Source organism: Agrilus planipennis, unplaced genomic scaffold (genome assembly GCF_000699045.2).
Source record: "Agrilus planipennis isolate EAB-ADULT unplaced genomic scaffold, Apla_2.0 scaffold144, whole genome shotgun sequence".
NCBI classification, from domain to species: domain Eukaryota; kingdom Metazoa; phylum Arthropoda; class Insecta; order Coleoptera; family Buprestidae; genus Agrilus; species Agrilus planipennis.
In genome coordinates this window covers 803,521-818,009 of record NW_020438905.1, presented here as the reverse complement: position 1 = coordinate 818,009, position 14,489 = coordinate 803,521, and the positions used below count along the sequence as shown (strand labels likewise).

Genomic DNA, 14,489 nt, shown 5'->3' with positions numbered 1-14,489 from the left:
AAGAATTCAATTGTTTTTATATGTATAATTTTAGAAAATGGTCGCAATTATCAACCCAACTCATTTTAAATGCTACCTAATAGAAAAAAATAGATTTTCACCAACTCAATTGTCACATATTACATCCGCAAGTCAAAAATTACACAAAAAGAAACTCTTCAAAAAATCAAAAACGAAGTTAACAACGGATGAGGTAAACGAGTGTATCATGTTAGCTTCATCCACGATAACAATGTAAAATTTTAGTTGAAGTCTCTAGCGGGTCATAAGATATTCAAATCCTGTAAATCGTATGATTCTTATCTACTACAAGTTGTGCCAAAATTTGTGGATCACTCGTTCAAACAAAGAACTAGATACAGGCGTTCCAATTCAAATTACTTCGGAAGAGTTCGAGGACAAACGCAATCTCAATATTTAAGTTTTGGAAACGAAAATACACCCGGAAAAGCAGAGGCAGAAGCCACACATGGGACTTCAAAAGCAGTAGTTTGTAAAAGAATCCTTGCTAATTTCTAATATAAACATTTAATAAAAATTATTTTAGCTGGAAGTAATGGTATAGGGTCTGCACAAAGTCAAACTAATTCAGGAGATTGCGGGGATTGCCTGTACGGAAAGGATTCATCTGTTCAGTCTCTTTATTACGGAAGAGGGCCAGATAGAGGAACGGGTGGTAGTCCCTATGGTCCAACATACACTGGTGCTGAAATTCCACAGAGCCAAAGACAAAGGCCCGGTACAACGGATTTACAAACAGTATCAGGGACATTTCCTTCTGGTTCTCGTCCTTCAGCACAAGATCAAACATTTGGTCAACCGCAAGCACCATATCCAACTGGACATCCTTCTCCAGGACAGCAAACTGGACAATCTTATCCTTCACAACAAATACCGTATCCATCTGGATACCCTACACAAGGACAAATTGGTGTGCCGCACCCAAATCAACAACAAATTGCTGGTCTTCCACAAGGATCTGTTCCACCAGAATTGCCATCACGAAGTCAGATTCCTGGTATGCTGCAGGCGCCTGTTCCGACAGGGCTATCATCACAAGGACAAGTTCCTGGCCAATCACAGGTACCATACCAAGCCAAGGTACCTACTGGAGGTCAAATTGCAGGACAATATCCAGGTCAAACTCAAGTAGCACTTCCTGAGTCTGGATCACCTCAAGACCAATTTTCCAGTCAACCGCAATCACAATATCAACCAGGTCAGTCAACTGGACAATATCCTAGTCAAGCGTCTATACCCTATCAACCAGGAAGAACCGTAACTTATGAACCCAGCCGTATAGAAAGACCTCGTGAAGGGTCTTCTGGCCAGAGACTTCCGTCTGATAATTATCCTTATTCAGCAACAGGCCAAAGATACGATGTTCCTCCTCAAATACCCGGACAATATACACCTTTGACACAAGATATTGCCCAACAATACGGACCTCAGCGAGCCCATGTGCCCGTACAACAACAAGTATCCACTACAGGGGATACTGGTAATGGTAAGTAATGTTCAGTTTATTATATATATCTTCTTTTGAAATCGAAATCATTAGGAAGAGGTGCATGGCAAGGACAATCAGGTCAATTTGGTGGACAAATTTCTGGAACATACCACCCCGGTCAGGCATCGGGACAATTCAGTGGAGTTTTCAGTGGAAAATATTCTCACGATCAGTACGGTTATTCACCTCCAAATGTTTATGGAAGCACAATAGGCGGCTATCCTGGTGTACATACCTACACGCCAGGTAACTCAGGAGCTCAAGCTGGTGGACAAACTGAGCAAGGGCAAATACCATCAAATATTAGAGTATCAGGTTAGTTTAATAGAACTCTTTCCTTTCAATTTACTACTTCATAAAAAACCACAGGAAATTCACCAAGCCAGCAAGGGCCTTTTTCTGGACAAACAGGGATTCTATACCAACAATTAGGAACTCCGGCAAATCAATTAAGTCAGATCAGCCCTACTGGACAAGGAAACGTTCCATCGGGTGCGTCCGGAATCCCAGCAGGACAGGGAGGATATCCTACACAGCAATCAGGACAAACTAGCGTCCCTTCAGGGCAAATAGGACAAACTGGAACCACTGCAGGACAAGTAGGTTATCCTACCGGAACCCAAACCGGTTTTCTTCCAGCTGTATCTGCCGGCTATCCCGGAAGTCAGACGGGGTATCCTACAGGAAGTTTACCAGGTTATTCCACACAACAAGCAGTTGTTCCAACAGGAGGACAAATTTCCTACCCCCAGGGTGGTCTATCTGGTTTTTCTACAGGCGGACAATCAGGCTATCCTTCAAGAGAACAATCAAGCCTCCCTCCAGGAGGACAAACAGGCTATCCTACAGGAGGACAAATAAACTACCCTACAGGTGCACAAACAGGTTACCCTACAGGAGAAACCATTGGACAAGTAAGCTACCCTACAGGAGCTACAGGACAAGTAAGTTACCCTACAGGAGCTACAGGGCAAGTAGGTTATCCTACAGGAGGGACAAATGGGCAAATAGGCTATCCAGGTCAAATAATTGGTTCATCGGGACAGATCGGATATCCTTCAGCAGGACAGACAGGTCAGATAACTGGAACAGGACAAGGTTGGCAAGGGAGTAGTTACCCTCAAGGAACAGCAGGGCTACCTTCACATGCAGGACAGCAACTTACAGGTGGTACAGGAGTAAGTCAATTTGGGCAAGTACCTTCAGAATTAACTGCACCACAAGATAAAGACGAAAAGGACGCTGATTCACAAGCTCAGGCTGAGGTTCAACACGCAAATGAAACAACAGAAGCAAAAGCTCAAGCACAAGGATTTTACGCTGGCGGTACAGCACAGTCACAAGTTTCAGGAAGTTATAGTGGATCAGGATCTTTTAATGCTTTAGCAGGAACAATCGACGGAAAAAGAGGTGCGCAAACACAAGTGGCTGGAGGAAAAGAAGGCGCAACAAGTAATGCTCAGGGAACGGGTGGAGCTGGCTTATCACAAGCTCAGGTACAACTTGCTTCAGAAACGGGAGATACAACTTCAAATGCTCAAAGCAGCGGCTTGTACCATGGTACCAACACACAAGTACAAGCAGGTTCAAAAGGCGGTCTCGCTGATGCACAAGCTACAGGCCCAGGAAGTACTTCCTCTCAAGCTCAAATAGGATTCACCCCCCATAACGAAGAACACGATAACGATACTCAGAATACCCCGTTTAAGGGAGGGGGAACAGCGAGTGCGCAAAGTGGAAGTTACGCTGGTCAAACCCAAAGTCAACTTCAGGGGAAATTTCGATTTGGGGTAAGATATACGGGAGCTGCTCAAGCAGGATCGGGAAGTAAAGATACTGTTAATTCTGCTAGGAATCAAACCAGACCGCCAGGTCTGTCTGGTCTATTTTCCCCGTTTAAACCTATTACTTACTCGTCAGGAAATTCTCCCAACGATGGTAAATCACAACAGCAGGAAGGAAATACATCAAAAAATAAATTTACAGCGAGTACGGCAAACGAAGAAAAAGTAATGCAGAGAAGAATCTCTAAAGTCCATAAACAGTACGAGTCATCACCAACTACCAGTACAACATCAGCAACAATCAGTGAAACAATCGCAACTACTCTTAATCCATTGCTCGTTTATAATACTGTTAAAGCTGATGACTACAATGACGAAGATTATGAAGATTACGATGGCGAAGTGCAAGATACTTCACATTCTGGGGCAGTTATAAGTCAAAACGGTAGAACACAAAGGCAAAACATTATTTTAGATCCGCTCGAAGATTTAGATGCCAACGTTATCCAAAGTAAAGGTGATCCTGATTTAGCGGATGGAACTGTTCTGCAACCTGGTCAAGACATACCAGGAAGCTACGGATATAGAATACCTACAGGATTTAGAGGAAGGGTCACATCTGTAGCAAATAATTCAAATGCTTTTGCTTTGGGACACAATTCTCAAGCCCAGAGTGTATCTTTAAAACCGGGAACGGGAAAAATAGTTTACAGACCACCAACATACGCAATTGGTTTTAACACCCAACTTAGAAATGGAGGAAGATTGGGAATTGGAAGCGGTTATACATATCAGCCAGTTAGTTATCAATTAAAAAGCGCAGATAGCCCTTCAAAATTTGTTTCAGTGANTTTTCTTTGCCTAAAACTGCAGCTCCACATACTTTACAATGAAATTTTCTTATTGTTAAACTATAACGTATGTCGTGAAAAATTGTACAGTGAGTTCTATAATATAATGGGTGAGTAAACACCATATTGCAACCTCCACAATCTGGAAACAAGAAATTTAAAGAATAATTTCAAGTAAATATAATTACAAAATTTTCTAATATAGTAAATATATTATTTTGAAATATGTCCCAGCATTTGCCTAAATGATCCAAAGAATTACAGAAAACTTGGATTAAGACAAATGGACCCAGGCTCAGTGCTAAGCTACGATCTAGAACTTTTATCAATATTTAAAACAAGCTTACTAGTTTTTCCCATTTTCTTCTTATTCAAATTCAAGTTGTCATCCTGCCAATACAAAACTTCTTCTCCCTGTCCAATAGTTTTTATAGAAATCAAAAACAATGAATTGTTTCTACATACAGCAGTTGTGTTTCTCTGTTCCCTTGTAGGAGCCGGTCTCAAGTATCGAAACCAATTACATTCATTTAAATAATCAGTTCTCCAATATGTATATGAGTCTTTACCAAATATCATCCATAACTCTCTCATTGGAAAGTCTTCTGGTATGTCAACTTCTTTTACTGATTTAGCAATTAAAGGTCCAAACTGGGTAAATGAATTTATTACAGATTTTGCAAAAACACTAATGCCATGTGATGTATTGGAATCCAGCAAGCAAAAGATTTTAGGTAATGACATGTTTGAATAACTTGAGTCTGTAAATTCTTCTGAAAGCGATTTATTAGCAATATTATAGTTTTCATCATCTTCCTGCTGCTGTGAGTATTTAAAAGTCCATTCTTCTTTAGAGATTCTGTCACAGATTGAAGACACTGGGTCTTCTAAGGGACAACGGTATTTTGAATGGCTTGTATCACAATTTGAACACATTTTGGACTTCTTTGTTTTTTTATTATTATCTTCATTTTTACTTTCAATAATAGAAGTTGCTGAATCAAGCAATGAATCTTTTTTGGTAGATATTTCTTCTATCTGTTCTTGCAATTCTGGAGCCTTACGAACGTCATAAGTCCGAATATTCTTTTTCTTCTTATTGGACCTTTTCCTTTCATGGTTTTTAGGTACATTTTCTACATTTGTTCCAATAAGGGTGCTATTTGCTGGTTTTCTTTTTCTTTTAGTATCATCATTAATATCACTCTTGTCACAGTCTATCTCAAAATTGTTTATTTTATTTTCTGAATCAATTATATTAGTGTGTAAATCAATTAAGTCATCAGATTTAGTAACATTAGTATCACTTATAGTTTGCTCAGTAAAGTCACAAAGTAAATTATTAAATTCGCAAAGGGTTGAATTTTCACAGACAGTTTCATACAGATTTTCTTTTTGAGGTTCCTTTGGCTTATTTTCTTTATTTTTATTTATCTCAATCACTGCCTTCTTAGAATTCTTTCTCTTAGTTTCCACCATTCTGTATTCTACTGATGGCTTTACACTATTTTCAGTCAATGTTGTTTTATTGAATTTTCTATTTACAATTAGTTTTTCATCGTTACTAAAAATATAAAACGTATGTACAGTAAAAAATTCTTATTAAATTATCATGAAATAAATTAAAAAATTAACCTCAAAAAACGTAAACAAACTAATAAGCACATGGCTTTGTTTTTATTGATCTGATAGGATTAATTAATGTTCAATTACATATGTTACAACATACACAAGTCATTTCACAATAATAACTAAATCGCGAAATGCGCTTTAGAAAGATCATGAAGTATGTTGTTTTGCAATAGCAAATATTCTACCGAATTTTATATATGCAATACTGAAAAACTTTCAAGTTTTCAGGAGGAACAGAAGGAAAAGTACATACGTCTATACAAGGTGGCACTGTTCACATGACTAAAAGCACAGCGAGTTTAGAGTAAAATCAGTGCAAGTAGCGAGCATTTGACCCGGTAAATGTATAATGCAGGTATGTAGCCATTTTGAATCTTTAATAATTATTTTAAAATATTTTCCTTAATAATTACATTATTCAAACAAACGTATACCTTCATACATTTGAAAAGAAAATATGCATTTACAAAAACTAAGTTTCTTTTCAGCTTATATAAAACGTTAATTCACTTTTAAGGAAGAGATTGCATTATAACAAAAATGAAATTTCACGTTTTTAATAATGGCACATTACAGTATGTTTAAGATAATTAGCATCGCTAGATGGCAGTGGATATTATGCAAATTAACAAAATAATTATACATTTATTTTAAGAGTACGATAAAAAAGGCATTGATCAAAGTCCATTTTATTTCACCTTTCCATTGTCTTGCTACTAAGACATTTTATTTATATTAAGAAAAGGAATTAAAAGTTCGTTTTTGTTCATCTATCTTGTAACCTAATAATAAGAAGAATAATGATGATAAGGCGATGGGGTGGGTGAAGTAACGTGCGGCCTGGCGGTCAAAACAGGGGGATGATAGGGCGTAGGAGATACAGAATAGTTTGGGTAAGGAATGGGAGACAAAGATCCGTTAGGGACTGTAGGTAGGATACGGACATCGGAAAGTAACCGTCCCGGCTCAATTAGTCTACTTTGATCGTTTAAATAACGCGTATCGTCGGCTATCATTCTGGCCTGTTCGACAGTCCCAAAGTGCGACGAATCGCTTTGATCATTGGATAATAATCGATTNCCTAAATGGTTTAATGCCGCTGTGCGTTAACATATGAATTTTTAAATTTGACTTATTTTGAAAAAGTTTTCCGCATCGATAACAAGCGCATGAGCCTTCAATTTGCTTGTTATGTACTTCTTTTAAATGTCTCTGAAGGGCTGCACGAGACCCCAAAACTTTCAAACAACTCTTACATTGGAATTCTTTCAAAACTTCAGAAATGTCTGAAAATAAAAAAGTAACAGTTATCATGCAATTGTATGATATTATAGACATATAAAGCATTTATTGGTCTATTATAAAAAGTAACAGTAGAAATAACAAAGCAATTTCTTACCATTATGCATTCTTTTAATGTGTATTTTTAGCTTCTGTGGTTGACAAAACTTTTTCCCACAAAAGTCGCACAAAGGCCACGTCCTGTGAGGATTAGCTGAGCACCCATATGTTCTGTGCATGTCCAGATAATTCAATCTCAAGAAAAACTGCAAAACAGAATACATTTCAACTAAAAAATACTGTTTTATTGTTGTTTCAAACCACCTTTTTACAAAACTGGCACTGATAGGCTCCTTGACCATTATGAAGCTCAGCCGCATGCTTCATTATATTTTCTTTGCCTAAAACTGCAGCTCCACATACTTTACAATGAAATTTTCTTATTGTTAAACTATAACGTATGTCGTGAAAAATTGTACAGTGAGTTCTATAATATAATGGGTGAGTAAACACCATATTGCAACCTCCACAATCTGGAAACAAGAAATTTAAAGAATAATTTCAAGTAAATATAATTACAAAATTTTCTAATATAGTAAATATATTATTTTGAAATATGTCCCAGCATTTGCCTAAATGATCCAAAGAATTACAGAAAACTTGGATTAAGACAAATGGACCCAGGCTCAGTGCTAAGCTACGATCTAGAACTTTTATCAATATTTAAAACAAGCTTACTAGTTTTTCCCATTTTCTTCTTATTCAAATTCAAGTTGTCATCCTGCCAATACAAAACTTCTTCTCCCTGTCCAATAGTTTTTATAGAAATCAAAAACAATGAATTGTTTCTACATACAGCAGTTGTGTTTCTCTGTTCCCTTGTAGGAGCCGGTCTCAAGTATCGAAACCAATTACATTCATTTAAATAATCAGTTCTCCAATATGTATATGAGTCTTTACCAAATATCATCCATAACTCTCTCATTGGAAAGTCTTCTGGTATGTCAACTTCTTTTACTGATTTAGCAATTAAAGGTCCAAACTGGGTAAATGAATTTATTACAGATTTTGCAAAAACACTAATGCCATGTGATGTATTGGAATCCAGCAAGCAAAAGATTTTAGGTAATGACATGTTTGAATAACTTGAGTCTGTAAATTCTTCTGAAAGCGATTTATTAGCAATATTATAGTTTTCATCATCTTCCTGCTGCTGTGAGTATTTAAAAGTCCATTCTTCTTTAGAGATTCTGTCACAGATTGAAGACACTGGGTCTTCTAAGGGACAACGGTATTTTGAATGGCTTGTATCACAATTTGAACACATTTTGGACTTCTTTGTTTTTTTATTATTATCTTCATTTTTACTTTCAATAATAGAAGTTGCTGAATCAAGCAATGAATCTTTTTTGGTAGATATTTCTTCTATCTGTTCTTGCAATTCTGGAGCCTTACGAACGTCATAAGTCCGAATATTCTTTTTCTTCTTATTGGACCTTTTCCTTTCATGGTTTTTAGGTACATTTTCTACATTTGTTCCAATAAGGGTGCTATTTGCTGGTTTTCTTTTTCTTTTAGTATCATCATTAATATCACTCTTGTCACAGTCTATCTCAAAATTGTTTATTTTATTTTCTGAATCAATTATATTAGTGTGTAAATCAATTAAGTCATCAGATTTAGTAACATTAGTATCACTTATAGTTTGCTCAGTAAAGTCACAAAGTAAATTATTAAATTCGCAAAGGGTTGAATTTTCACAGACAGTTTCATACAGATTTTCTTTTTGAGGTTCCTTTGGCTTATTTTCTTTATTTTTATTTATCTCAATCACTGCCTTCTTAGAATTCTTTCTCTTAGTTTCCACCATTCTGTATTCTACTGATGGCTTTACACTATTTTCAGTCAATGTTGTTTTATTGAATTTTCTATTTACAATTAGTTTTTCATCGTTACTAAAAATATAAAACGTATGTACAGTAAAAAATTCTTATTAAATTATCATGAAATAAATTAAAAAATTAACCTCAAAAAACGTAAACAAACTAATAAGCACATGGCTTTGTTTTTATTGATCTGTCAAATATGCTCCGCCTGCAAATCGAACAGTCAATCGCCAACCAAAAAATTATCACATTGAATAAATAAGGATATCAAACAGAAAAATATTAATTCAAAGTTTACCTGTGATGATATTTCTGTGCCAAATCAAGTAATTTAGTGACGAATTCTTCATTTGAAATACATAAAAAGGCTTTTTTTAATTTATTCCATCTCTTGACATTTGAAGCACCAACAATAATTTCAAGAAGGTTGTTATTATTTTTGCGGCTAAAATTCACTTTTGCACCGAATATTTTATTGTCCCCGCACTGCTTGTTATCCTTTTTAAACTCCTTAAACATTTCTTTTCTAATTTCGTTGCTTTATTCATGAAATAATTCATTTTTTGTACCCATTTACACTAGACTATCTTCTATCTACTTTATGTTCAAGGACAAGCTTTAGTGTTTATTAAGCGGGAAATTCAATTAAGTACATCAAATTGAAAATTAAATGTTTTTGAGAAGTAATCTAAAAAATAAGATTATTTATCGGCAATCTCCATTGTATTCGTAAAAAACACTAACTTATAAGAAAATGAGACCTAAAAAGATAATTTCGCTGATCAGGAAACATAATTATTGAAAATTAAACTAAAGGAGCAAAATTATTTTTGATTTGACTTTTATTAGAAACAAAAAATTATTTCTAAATCTGTAAAGGAAAAGTATATCTATATTTGAATAGTTATTATTATATATACCAATATAACTAAAAATTAAAATGTGATTATACTTTACAGCATTGGTATTCAATCGATTAAATTAAAAGTAGAAAAACAAATGTTGGAGAGAAATGAAATAGAGAACAATGTTTTTAATGAACAATAACACTTATTGTATTAATTTTATGCATAATATAATATCAATTTATGGAATTATTAACATATTTTATAAACAACAGATACAAAAAAAGTAAAACAACTCTTACATTATTCAAACAAACGTATACCTTCATACATTTGAAAAGAAAATATGCATTTACAAAAACTAAGTTTCTTTTCAGCTTATNATATTTATTAATACAAACTCATTTTTTCAACACAATAAAACAAACTCGAGGAGCGCACATTTTCGTTTCCTTTTCTTGCTTTAATTTTTTCAAGTTCAGGATAGAGTCTATCCAATTCTTTCAAACTGTTCAAATGCTGTTCTACAATTTCACTTAATGACTTCAATAAATTTAAAACACTATCGTTTTGCGAAAGTAAAATAGTTTGGTATTTTGCATCTAATAACAAACTGGTCCATTCAATTAATTTTTTTTCCGTTTCAACAAAGTCCATTTTAGGCAGACAATAGACCTCGTGAGAAAACATGCGTTGTATGTACATCAGTAGATTTAAAACGGCGTCTATATCTAAGTTGCGTCTTAAATGTGGAAGTAATAAAATGTCGCTGAACCTCAATACCAATATCTTCTCAAGAAACAAATGTCTGCCAACAGGCTGTAAACTTTCAGGTAGATTTTCACTATGTTTATTGTTATTGAAAACTTTTGCGTCTACAGTAAGTCCAAATTCTATTAATTTAGCAATAGATTCTTCAGGTACATCCACAAAATAATCCACTGCATCTAAAATAACATCAATATTTTTCTCTTCAATTAACTGAGACAACAATTCTGAACAAACTGCAGCTTCTGGTCTCCCTTTTTCTAACAAATGATCTATTTTAGGTGCTATATTTTCGGGAACTTTTTTATTAAAAACGCCATTCAAAATAACATCTTTTCTGTCATCATTTTTAAAAGTGTCCCAATCCAGTAATTGTACTTTATCAACAATTGTTACATCTGATTCTAAATAATTCGAATTTTCCACAAATGCTTCCTTGTGACTTCCTATCAACGTTGCCAATTCCTCATCATGTAAATGGTATGGAATGACAGCTAAATTATGTCCCATTCCTAAAAGCAAGTTAGTTCCCACTCGCCAAAGTTTTGAACCAGATGTAAATAATTTAAAAGACACCTTTGATTGTATAACTTTAAATTGTGTGTTATATAAAAGTAAAACTGCTCCCTCTTCATTCCAATCCGCCCCGTATAATGCGATATACTGTTGATTAAGGGGAACCATAGATACGGGACTTTTCAAAGACAGAGACTGTAAAATAGCAAAACGCTTTCCAATTGAATTTTTATTTGATTTTATTTCATCTTCTGAAACCGAAGGACTTAATTGATAAGCATACATGTATCCATCAGACCCTAAAACATTTATTAAAAGAATTTAATTTGATGCATCACGTTCAAAGCAATTAATAAAGTACACAAATACAACTAACAAAAATAATAATTCAATGTATTTGGGTTTAAGAAAGTTTAAGTTTTTCCTAAATTTTATTTTCATAAATGAACAGATGCAACAATATTATATTATTTCATATAAGATGAACTATCATATATGGACAATAGAGCGTTGAATTTTTTTCTTCTAAAAGTGGCGGTAGTCAAGAAATGTATGGGAAACTATTCTAAATCAAGTTATATAAAAGAAAAACCGCTCCTTTGGGCATTGGCATAGCTTTGGGCTATGACCTGTATGGATAAATAGACACGTATATAAGAAAAGTGTTTTTGAAATTAAAAAAGCATTCAGAATTTTAGTATCCTAATATTATGAAGGTACCTTATCATTTATATCGCCAAAGACAGTTTTAGATAAGTAATAGAAGTACTTAAGACATTTTTAAGAAGTAAATATCTACCTAAGACACTGTAACCCAAATAAAATAATTTAAATATTGTAAAGTAAACTTACACAGAGTCAGTAGTTTAATGCATCCCTCTACTGCTAAATGACACATGACATGCCCAGCAATTTCCACACTTTTTCGTACATTTAAATTCTCTCTACCTTTAAAATGGAAATTACCATCAATAAATAAACTCCATTCAAATATATGCTTTTCTTCATTAGAGATTATTCCAATATAAATCTCATCCTTTCTGTTACAATAAAGAACATCTACTATTTCAACTTCCTTTGTTTCTTCTGCTTTTTCCTTACGAGTTTCTAAAGCTTTGCTTAGTTCAGACACTGATAAATCCTTGAAGATTACAAAAGTCTGCTTTGCACATTGTATTAAAGAGTGTATTTGTTTGGTGAACTAAAATTCAGTAAATAAAATAAATTAAGCATTATAATAACAATTATCAAACAAGTACATACTTTGTATTTTTTCAATTTGTCAATGTTTTCTTCACCATCATTCCAAATTCTTATATACAAATTGTTGAATACAGCTGCATATTTTGAAGAACTGAAATCATAAATGACTGCAGAACTAAACTTGTCTTTTGTTCTCCAACTGTGTATCTGCTTTTGATCTGCAATCTGATTCGATTTTTAGTAAATTTAATAGCAGATGTTAGGAAAACTTACTCTGTACTTGATGCATATGTTTTTTCCTAATGTGACAATAACATGACCTGCTTCTGAATCTTCCGTAATTCCTAACAAACTCTTGTGATCAATTAAAGGGCATAATCCGTAATAATTTCCTAATTTTGCCATTATAAATGTTATATATGTATCACAAAAAGTTAAGTATTTTTGAGGTTGAAGTCATGCCAAAACCAAAGCGAGGTTATGTTTACAACAGCCAACATAACTGTAACATAACCATGATAATAAACTTGATAACCTTAAAACATAGATGACAAACAAAATAAAAAGAAAATGCCTTTAGATGTGGTTGGATTCTCATATTCGTTATTTATTATTGTAGGAGGTTTATACGGATTTCTTGCAGCTGGTAAATTAATTTTTCCTCGAGTAACAGTAATAAATTTCAAATTTTGTTGTATTAGGATCTCTTCCTTCACTACTAGCTGGCCTTTTATTTGGTATAATATCAGGATTTGGAGCATGGAGAGTAAGTAAAGACCCATCGAAATACTTAATTCAACTTTTAGCAGCATTCATTTTGGCTTGTGTTATGGGTGTCCGATACTACCAATCTGGAAAAACCTTACCAGGCATTGTGTGTATTGTGTCAACATTTGTAGTTGTGTGGGTCATATTCAGAAAACTTACTTTTAATACCAGAGAAAAAATAAAGTGTATGAAAAATTCACTTTTGAATTAAAACATCTCTTTTTTGATAATTACCTGGTTTTTGTCCATGTCTACTTACACAGTAGATGTAAGAAATGCAATTTTATCAAATTAAAATGCAAAAGAATAACTAATGTACCTTTTTCTAATCAATTAATTCAATTTGAATGAATATAAAATCTGGACAGACTAATTCTTAAAATTACTTTTCCTCCCATTAAGAATGGTAATACAAATTAGGTCATCTTTAGAATAATGTGTATCAAATTAATATTTTACTTTGTATTGTATTTACTTTTTATTCTGCATTGGCACATTACCACACTTGCCACCCTGAGCAAACTTTACAAAATATATACACATGTAATGCCGTTATGTACTAACATTAGGAATATACATATAATATATTTAAAGAAAATCACATACATTTAGTAACGGGTTTATAGGTATGGTAAATAAAGACTATACATATTTTGGAAGGAGGGATAACAGAGTGTTTTACTAAGGCACTAAGTCCTACAGTGATTGTGATTGAACTTTGGGTTAAAATATGTAGTATATTTTACAGCTTACACTATTTTATTGTTTTTTTATTAATTCATAATGCTTTTCTCTAGCAATAGCAGCTATTATTTTATTGTTTGACAATGAGTTGAAATACTGTCGCCAAGTTTTTGGGTAATTAATTACTTAAGAACATCGTTATCAAACATGCAAAAATAATACAGATATTACTGTGATAGAAAAATATATAAAACTCGAAATATTCCACTCGACAATAAAAAAATACTGACATCAATCTTATTTCTTTTTCTAAACTAACACAATATAGTGATTGAACACAGCAGCAGTAGTAAAATTAACGAGTGACGTAAGATTTAAGCAGAGAAAACCATTTTAAATTGAACTGCGTAATTATAGAATTATAATTACAGCATGGAGAAATTTACAACCTTTAATCCTAATTTTAAGCTTCATTAAAATCAAAATAAGGACCTCCTAAAAGATAAATTAAACAAAATCTAAACCAGTATCAAAATCTAAAATTTAAAAAAATATAAAAAAAAGGCTTAATAAGTCCATAATATCTTTGGTAGGAAGGAATAAAACCTTTTCGTTTTCTATAAATAGGGTAGGGGAAATAAATTTTGCCGTAACTTTTGGAAAAGGAAAACTTAAACAATGAAGAGTAAGAACTTGCTGGAAAATGGAAAAATACAGAAAGGTTTGAAAACAGGGATACCAGGAAGAAAACGGCATTTCTA

The 14,489-nt window shown here is 33.6% G+C and overlaps 3 protein-coding genes and 1 long non-coding RNA gene across 4 annotated transcripts; 2 read left to right on the top strand and 2 right to left on the bottom strand.

Moving 5' to 3' along the window:
- The first annotated feature begins 40 nt into the window (after positions 1–40).
- Positions 41–4,837, top strand: LOC112904108 (uncharacterized transmembrane protein DDB_G0289901-like). Its single transcript, XM_025973366.1, has 6 exons — positions 41–193; positions 247–493; positions 548–1,507; positions 1,562–1,825; positions 1,880–4,140; positions 4,820–4,837. Exons 3-6 carry the CDS (start codon positions 1,021–1,023, stop codon positions 4,835–4,837), a joined length of 3,030 nt encoding a protein of 1,009 aa, XP_025829151.1. The 5' UTR covers positions 41–193; positions 247–493; positions 548–1,020.
- Positions 4,838–6,836: 1,999 nt separating this feature from the next.
- On the bottom strand, positions 6,837–7,470 carry LOC112904107 (zinc finger protein 554-like). Its single transcript, XM_025973365.1, has 2 exons — positions 7,177–7,470; positions 6,837–7,063 (listed from the first exon to the last, which is right to left on the bottom strand). Exons 1-2 carry the CDS (start codon positions 7,436–7,438, stop codon positions 6,837–6,839), a joined length of 489 nt encoding a protein of 162 aa, XP_025829150.1. The 5' UTR covers positions 7,439–7,470.
- Positions 7,471–10,187: 2,717 nt separating this feature from the next.
- LOC108737712 (nucleolar protein 11-like) lies at positions 10,188–12,699 on the bottom strand. Its single transcript, XM_025973362.1, has 5 exons — positions 12,550–12,699; positions 12,337–12,501; positions 11,926–12,274; positions 10,795–11,372; positions 10,188–10,736 (listed from the first exon to the last, which is right to left on the bottom strand). Exons 1-5 carry the CDS (start codon positions 12,679–12,681, stop codon positions 10,686–10,688), a joined length of 1,275 nt encoding a protein of 424 aa, XP_025829147.1. The 5' UTR covers positions 12,682–12,699; the 3' UTR covers positions 10,188–10,685.
- A 130-nt stretch (positions 12,700–12,829) lies between these two features.
- LOC112904104 lies at positions 12,830–13,274 on the top strand. The gene is made up of 2 exons (XR_003230898.1): positions 12,830–12,922; positions 12,978–13,274. It is a non-coding gene; the product is annotated as an uncharacterized LOC112904104 (long non-coding RNA).
- Positions 13,275–14,489: the final 1,215 nt, after the last annotated feature.